At 38.7% G+C, this 8,663-nt stretch overlaps 1 protein-coding gene across 1 annotated transcript in view; it reads right to left on the bottom strand.

Moving 5' to 3' along the window:
• The window catches only part of Wbp4 (WW domain binding protein 4), a 24,661-nt gene that overhangs the window by 5,840 nt on the left and 10,158 nt on the right, over window positions 1-8,663 (bottom strand). Inside the window, exons 6-7 of the mRNA XM_013010522.1 lie at window positions 7,142-7,371; window positions 3,792-3,952 (exon numbers count right to left, since the gene is read on the bottom strand). Of these exons, the coding sequence (XP_012865976.1) occupies window positions 3,792-3,952; window positions 7,142-7,371 (391 nt within the window). The remainder of the gene's footprint in view (window positions 1-3,791; window positions 3,953-7,141; window positions 7,372-8,663) is intronic.

The following is an 8,663-nucleotide window of genomic DNA, read 5'->3' as shown; positions in this document are numbered from 1 at the left end:
GCTGTGGCTCAAGTGGTAGAGCACTAGCCTTGAGCTGAAGAGCTGAGGGACAGCACCCAGGCCCAGAGTTCAGGCCCCACGACCGGAACCCCCCCCCCAAAAAAAAAAATCATTTGCCACATGATGGGACAGACTCTGACTCTTGTATTGACAATTATGTATGGCCTGTGATTGATACTGTAAAAATATCAATGGCCTTTGGAAGAGAAAAGGTTCCCCATTCTTGCTTAGGCAGGTATGAAAGAGCAGGAAAGCTCATTATACCACCCATCAATCCCACACAGATTTTTTTTGTTGCCAGTTCTGGGGCTTGAACTCAGAGCCTGGGCACTGTCCCTGAGCTTCTTTTTCCTCAAGGCTAGCCACAGTGCCACTTCCAGCTTTGTTTATATGGCACTGAGAAATCGAACCCAGGGCTTCCTGACTGCTAGGCAAGCACTCTACCACCAAGCCACATTCCCAGCCCCTCTCACAGATTTTTTGAAGAGAGCATAATGATCATTGTGTTTCATTTTCCTTCAGCAGCTGAGAATATGTAAACCTATCAGGAACTACATAGCATCAATTTGGAAACAAGTATTTTGCAGAAGAAGAGAAGCTGGCATGCAGAAAAAAGCAGATAGAAGATTTGTTTTGAAATAAAATGGTGTCTAGAACTTTTCTTAGTTGTGCTGAAATAAGTATTGTTAATTTTTTGTTTTACATTCCTATTTTCCTTTAGACTGCCAGCAACCCTGTATTTGTGTGCGTGTGTGTTTATCCTGGTATTGGGGCTTGAATTCAGGACCTTGAGGTCTTACTTGGCTTTTTTCTGCTTAACACTTGAACCACACTTCTTTCCAACTTTTTGGTGGTTTACTTAAGTGTCATGTGGAATTTTCTGCTTGAGCTGGCTTCAAACCAAGTTCCTCAGATCTGTCTTTTGGGTAGCTAGGATCACAGGAGTAAGCCTGGCTCCAGTGTCTGGCAATGCTGCTTTTGTTTTGGTGGTTATAGGACTGAACGCGGAGCCTTTGTTTTCTAGGCAGATGTACTAGCACTTGAGCCACATTCCCTGCCCTTTTGCTTTTTTTTTTTTTTGCCTTGGCAAGCCTACATCATGATGCTCCTACTCTACTTATGCCTCTATACTATATAGTTGAGAAGTGTGAGCCACCAGGCTTGCTTTTCCCCACCTCCTTTGTGGGACAGCTTTTTTTTTTTTTTTTGAACTCTGGGCCTTTTGCTGTCCCTGCGCTCTTCAGCTCAAGGTGAGTGTTCTACCGCGTGAGCCACAGTGCCACATCCAGTTTTCTAGTGGTTTATTGAAGATAAGAGTCTCACGGACTTTGCTGCCCTGGCTGGTTTTGAACTGTGATCCTCAGATCTCAGCATCCTGAGCAGCTAGGATTACAGGCGTGAGCCACCAGTGCCCGGCTTGTGGGACAGTTTTATATATACCCCAGGCTCATCTGGAACTCAAGATTCTCCTTCCCCAGCTTCCAATATACTTTTGTTTGGTGCTGGTTCTGGGACTTGAACTCAGGGCTTAGGCGCTGCCTCTTAGCTTCTTTTGCTCAAGGCTAGGACTCTTACCACTTGAACCACAGCTCCATTTCTGGCTTTGTGGTTGTTAATTGGAGGTAAGAGTTTCAGGACTTTCCTGCCCTGCCTGGCTTTAAATGTGATCCTTACATCTCAGCTTCCTGAGAGCTAGGGTTACAGGTGTGAGCAAGTCACTGGCACTCTGCTGACAAGATACTTTTTTTCTAAATTAGGTAGTAATTAAAAGCTCAGAAGTAATTAATACTGGGAGTAAGTGTTCAATGAGATAGTAACTTTTATAAACTGGTGATGGAAACTCAGGTGGCATGTTTTCTGGAACGTAATCAGGTACTGTTATATAAGATCTTAAGCCTGGCACAGAGGCACACATTTAAAATCCTAGCACTTGGGAGTGGTGGAGGACTACTCTAGTCTACAAAGTGAGGCTATGTCTCAAAAATAAACAAAAGAAAATAAAGCCAGAAACCAGAAAATTATTTTGCTAGTTAACTGGACATAATAGTCTAATGGATTTGCCTGCCTGGGCTGGTTCTAAAATGTGATCTTCAGATCTCAGACGCTTGAGTAACTAGGATTACAGTGTAAGCTACTGGCACCCTATAACATGTTGTTCCCAACTATGTTACTTAATACCTAAAGAATCCCAATTAGACTAGGACATAGACTGTCATTACTCTCATCCAAGTTCTTTTTAGTACTTAGTTTCCATATAAGGTTCATTTTGGGTGATGTGGATAGACTAATATTAGTATTACTCTATGTCATGAGAAAATAAGTCCCTTTTTTTTTTTTTTTTTTTGGTTGGTCGTGGGGCCTGAACTCTGGGCCTGGGTGCTGTCCCTCAGCTATTCAGCTCAAGGCTAGCACTCTACCACTTGAGCCACAGCACCACTTCTGGCTTTTTCTGTTTATGTGGTGCTGAGGAATCGAACCCAGGGCCTCATGCATGTGAGGCAAGCACTCTACCAGTGAGCTACCTTCCAGCCCTCTCCTTTTCTTTAATGAACAGTATTAATAAGTAATTTGCTGTAAAAACATACACAAAACAAGCATCTTATAAAGAAACATGGAGCTGGGTGCTGGTGGCTCAAAATGGTATAAGTGCTAGCATTGAGCAAAAGAGCTTGGGGACAGTGCCCAGGTCCCAAGTTCAAATGCCATGACCACCACCACCACCACCAACAACAAAAAGAAACATGGAGATGTGAAACCTGGGGTGTCTTCTTACTTTCATGGTATAAATGTTCCTAAGAACTAAATTGAACAAATAAGTAATATAAATCAGGTTACATTATTATCACGACTTTAACTGCTAACAAACTTGTGTTGGGTATTGGCTTAAAAACTCTGAAGTGTAGAAAGCCATTTTCAAGAGAACAATGCTAAAGCATTTAAATATGCACGTTTCTGAGAATAATGAGGTTTGAGAACATGAAAATCTGACTATGTGTTGTTATCAGAAGTATGTCTTGGCAATGAAACATGTTTTAAGAAGGGAGGAGGGAGTAAGAAAGAGGAATTGAGGAATTTAATCGAAATACCTTTGTAAATACTTGGAAATGTCACGATGAAACCCTTCTCATGTACAACCACTATATACTAGTTAAAAAAAAAGTGTAATGTTTTGGTAGGAACTGGAGCTTAGTTTTACTACTGCCTTACATCTTAAAATATTTAGTTAGAAAAAATAAAAAAATTCTAGAACTAAAAGAATGAACTATACTTTAGTTAGTGCCAGTAGTGGGGCTTGATCTCAAGGCCTACCTGCTGTCTCTTAGCTTTTTTGTTCAAGGCTGGTGTTTTACCACTTCAGCCACGGCTCCACTTTTGACCTTTTGGCAGTTAACTGGAAATAAAAGAGTTTCATGGACTTCCTTGCTCAGGCTGGCTCTGCGTCTTCTCAGATCTCAGCTTCCTGTGTAGTTATGATTACAGGCCTGAGCCACTGGCTTGTGAGCTCTTTTTTTTTTGGGTCCGGTCGTGGGGCCTGAACTCTGGGCCTGGGCACTGTCCCTCAGCTCTTCAGCTCAAGGCTAGCACTCTACCATTTGAGCCACAGCGCCACTTCCGGCTTTTTGCTTATGTGGTGCTGAGGAATCGAATCCAGGGCCTCAGGCATGCAAGGCAAGCGCTCTACCACTGAGCCACCTTCCCAGCCCTATGAGCTCTACTTCTAATGGAATTACAGAATTACTGAAATGTATAATACTTGTTGTAAGAGTGATATTGAAATTTCTGGTACTTACTGAGATTCAACCTCTTGTTTGATTTCTTGCCATTCTCCATATGGGTTTGTTTTTTTAAGAGGTTTGGATTTTTCTTCCTTTGGACTTGAATTCTGTTTTTGAGTAGTTTTTTCTTTCTTTGATTCTGGCTCTGTTCTTTTGTTACTGTTTTTATTTTTTTCCTAAAATGTAAAAAGCAATAAATAACACTTGATAAAAACAAACATCTTCCTTTTATTGGTGCTAGTGGCTTGAACTCAAGATCTCAAGCTCTTGCTTAGCTTTCTTGCTCAAGGCTAACACTTGACTACCTGAGCCTCACCTCCATTTCTATCTTTCTAGTTCTGCCCAGGCTGGCTTCAAATTGAGATCTTCAGACCTCACCCTCCTGAGTAGTAGGATTACAAGAGTTGAGTTACCAGTATCTGATACAAATTTTTTAGGTTCTTGGAAATGTTTTGTTACAGATTTATAAATGATACATTAACAGTTTACATTTATAAGTAACAATAAATGTACACAGACAAACATAGGTTTTAAGTTTAAATTTTTATTCATTTTCATTCATTCATTCATTTTGTGCTGGTCCTCTGGAGCTTGAACTCAGGGCTGGGGCAATGTCCTTGAACTTTATTGCTCAAGGCTATCACTTTACCACTTGAGCTGCAGTTCAACATCTGGTGTTTTGTTGGTTAGTTAGAGAAAAGAGTCTCATGGACTTTCCTGCTTGGATTGACTGAACCATGATCCTCAGAGCTCAGTCTCTGAGTAGCTAAGACTATAGGCATGAGCCACCAACATCTGGCTTCCACTTCTTTGTAAAGAGGCTGAACAGATATAAGTCACTAGTACCTGGCCCATGACTTTCTCTCTTTTTTTAATCGCCAAGATGATTTATAGAGGGGTTACAGTGTTACAGTTACGTAAGGTAAAAAGTACATTTCTTGTCAAACTTGTTACCCCTTCCCTCATTTTCCTCCTACTTTCCCTCCTCCCCCTTAATAAAACATTTTTGCAGAGGTTCAATAGGTTATAATACTTTATACTTTTGATTCATATGCAATGACGATCCCTTCCTCTGGGGATCACATCACTTTCTACACTAACCATTCTTCCTTATATAATCCAAGGCCTCTGGGCACTACTGTTGTCACTGATTACTTTGGCAGCAACTAAGTCACCATCTGTACTTAAATTCCTGCAGTTGTCTAAAAACCTTAAGAATGTTCTGATCTCTTTGGTGGCTCCCAATTCTTAATTTCTTTATGAGTGAGAAAACTGAAGCTAAAGGCATGATTGTTTCAATTTTCTTTCAGTCACCAACTTTTGATCACAGCTTCTCACAGAAAATAAATACCTTACCTTCTTATTAAAAAAAAAAATCACTTCTAGTTTAAAACCTATGTATCTACTCTGATTGATATTCTCTTTTCCTTCCTTTGAAGTCCTTCTCAAGGGAAAAAAAATCTATCATTATGATTCAATACTTGGTCACTATCCTATTATATGAATTTTACTTCTTTTTCTCTCTCTTTTTGGTTGGGGCTTTAAATTTGTAATTCTCTTGCTTTAGCTTACCAAGTGATAGCATTACAGACATGCACCACCAAGTCTATAGATTCTATTTTTCATTTCATGTCCCAGCCACATGACTGCTTTTTTACCATCTATAATCAGTTCTGCCACCTAAAAATCTAGAGAAACTTCTAGAAGGGCATGCAAAGACTTCCTGTCAATTGAGTATATATATTTCCTTTTCTTGAGTTAGCTAATCCTCAAAATACTCTGGGACATTAAAATATTTTGGAGAAGTAGAGTGGCTCAAGTGGTAGAGTGCCAGCCTTGAGCTTAAAAGCCAAGTGAGAGAGTGATGCCCTGAGTTCAAGCCTCACTACTTGCACACATACAAGAAAATGCTGAGTTCTGGTAGCACAGGCCTGTAATCCTAGTTATTCATGAGGCAGAGATCTGATGATCACAGTTCAAAATCAGACTGGTCAGGAAGTCCATGAGATCCTTATCTCTAAGAAATCACCAAAAAGTTGGAAGTGGACCTGTAGATCAGAGTGGTTGAGCACAAGCCTTGAGTGAAAAAACTGACAGCTATCAGGCTCTTGGTTCAAGCCCCAGTAGTCATACAAAAATACTAATTTTTTTTTGTTTGTTTTGCTTTTCTGCAAACTTCCTATCCCTCTTTCCCATTCTACCTTGAGGGTTGCTTTTTTTCCTGCCTGTTAATTAAAGGTTTAATGTCCCACATGGTTCCCCAGGTTTAATCTCCTAGGCTATGTCACCTCTTCTGAAAATTAAAGTACCACTAGTGGGTAAATGATATGCAAGTTCATATTTCTAGTACAGATGTGCAGAGTGGCCTTTAGAGACAATTCTGAAATATTAGGGGCTTCTCAAATTTAGGACTCAAGTAGAGAGTACAACCATTTACGCAGCTGCCAGAATATAGTACTCTCTGCCTTTTATCTTTGGTGATTGTGTCTCAAGATTCATGGTAGATATCTAAAATCATGAACAGAACTAAACTCTCTGCATATTTTTTATGCATATATTCCTGTTTAACTTATAAAGTAGTCATAGTGCTGAGTATAAGTGACTCATGCCTATAATCATCTTTACCCATGAGGTTGACCTCAGGATGGCAGTTCAAAGCCAGCCTGAGCAGACCAATTTGAGAGATTCTTATGAACAATTAATCAGCAAAAAGCTGGAAGTGGAGCTGTAGCTCAAGTGGTAGAGTGACAGCCATGAGGGAAAAAGCCCAGTGAGACCATGAGACCCCCTATGTTTAAGCTCCAATACTGGCAAAAACAAAACAAACAAACAGTAAAAAACTAATAAAAATAACAAGAATAATAAAATATAACAATTATAAATGATATTTGAAGCTAGGCACCAGTGATTCACACTTGTAATCCTACTCAAGAAGCTGAGACCGTAAAGATCTTGGTTCAAAGCCAGCCCAGGCAGAAAAGTCTGAGAGATTTCATTTCCAAAAGAGCCAGCAGAAGACTAGTGATAGGCATGGTTCAAGTGGAATAATGGCAGCTGTAAACAACAAAGCTGAGTGAGTGAGGTCTCAAGTACTGACCAAGAAAAAAAAACAAACCAAAAACTTCAACATGATACTCAGAATAGCATAGGATTTAAAACTTATTATTTCTGGAATTTTCCATTCAATATTTTCAGACCTTCTGAATATGAATAACCATAGAAAACCATAGAAAGCAAAACTGGTAAGTGTGGCAATACAAACTTGTTTAAATTTACTTCTACCTTATTACAAAAGACTGAAGAAGTGCTACCAAGGTTTCTGATAAAACCGATAAACTTACATGAAAAGTAAATCAAGACCCTACCTTAAACGTTATTTTTAGCTTTTCTCTTTCTGTTGGAATCTCTCCTTCTGCCTCTTGTTCTCCAGTGGAGTCACTACGTGAAACTGAAGATTTGGATTCTTCCAGAGAGCCAACTGATTTTTCATCTACTGTACTTTTAGAAGGCACATCACCAGCATGTGGAATAAAGTCATCAGGTTTTTCCCATTTGGATTCTGCCCAACATATTTTAATAGTCAGATTATTCAGTTAGTAATTCTACTTAAGAAGTAACTTCTATGCCAGTCATTTGAAATTATTAGTCAATGATATCTATTTTATACTATTACTTTATTAAAATTAATAAGATTAATAAGATTTTCCAAGTTTCTTAATTTTCTTTCAGAAATGTATTTCAAACATCTTAGATTTACTACTTGTATAAATAATAACTAATGGAAAGACAGACTTGACAACTGGTTGATACTATTCAGGATGTTCATAATTTATCTGACAATAAATTCAGTAAAATTACTGATAATGAGATTTCCTGTAATTCGCTTATTCCTGGGATTTTCACAAAGTGAAATTATACTAGAAAGATTTGAATGAATAAGATTTGGCATTTATAGTGGGGGTAAATCTTAGTTGATTGAACTCTACTGCCATCTAGTGTTTCACTGGGCTTTTAGTAAAACCATTTCTAATGTAATTATTCCCTATTTTTAGTTTAGTGAAAATGAGATTCCCTTTTTCATTCATTGTTCAACTGAGACAGTTTTAACAGTCTATTTTGAAACAGGCTATTAAACAATTACACTTGTCCAGGCATCAACTGAAATAATTCAAGGTAAATCAGTATGCAGAGCACCTTAATATATGCAGGCACTAATGAAAAATATTATTTTATCTATATTTCACACAAGTTGGGCAGGAGATAAAGTGGTAGAGTATCTGCATATCAGGTATGAGGCCCTGAATAGCACTACCAAAAAATATATTCATATAAGTAACAAAAAGTATTTTCAAAATATAATTTATTAAGCCCATACTGTGTACCTGACACTTTTCTGGGAACTTTACTGATAACTAACCCTTAAGACATACAGACTACATGTAATCATCTCTCTTTCTCTCTCTCTTTTTAACTGAAGACAGATTATATATTCTGACTTCACTGGTGAAGAAAAGCTGTAAACTGATTCTAAACCCTATTAAATTTTTTGAGTATTTATAAACATTCAGCACTTTAGTTTTACTGAGAGAGAATTATAGTTATCATTGGGAAGGATAAGAACCTACATGGAAGTTAAAAGGCCAATTGGAACCACATAGGGAGATATTGTCTCAACATTCTCCCATCCAAAAGAGAAAAAAAAAAAGTAAAAGAAAGTTCAAGGGGGCTGGGAAGGGGCTCAGTGGTAGAGTGCTTGCCTTGCATGCATGAAGCCCTGGGTTCCATTCCTTAGCACCACATAAGCAAAAAGAAAAAAGCCGGAAGTGGTGCTGTGGCTCAAGTGGTAGAATGCTAGCCTTGAGCTGAAGAGCTGAGGGACAGCGCCCA

This window comes from Dipodomys ordii, unplaced genomic scaffold (assembly GCF_000151885.1).
Source record: "Dipodomys ordii isolate 6190 unplaced genomic scaffold, Dord_2.0 Scaffold1, whole genome shotgun sequence".
NCBI lineage: Eukaryota > Metazoa > Chordata > Mammalia > Rodentia > Heteromyidae > Dipodomys > Dipodomys ordii.
This window is presented reverse-complemented; position numbering and strand designations above follow the sequence as displayed.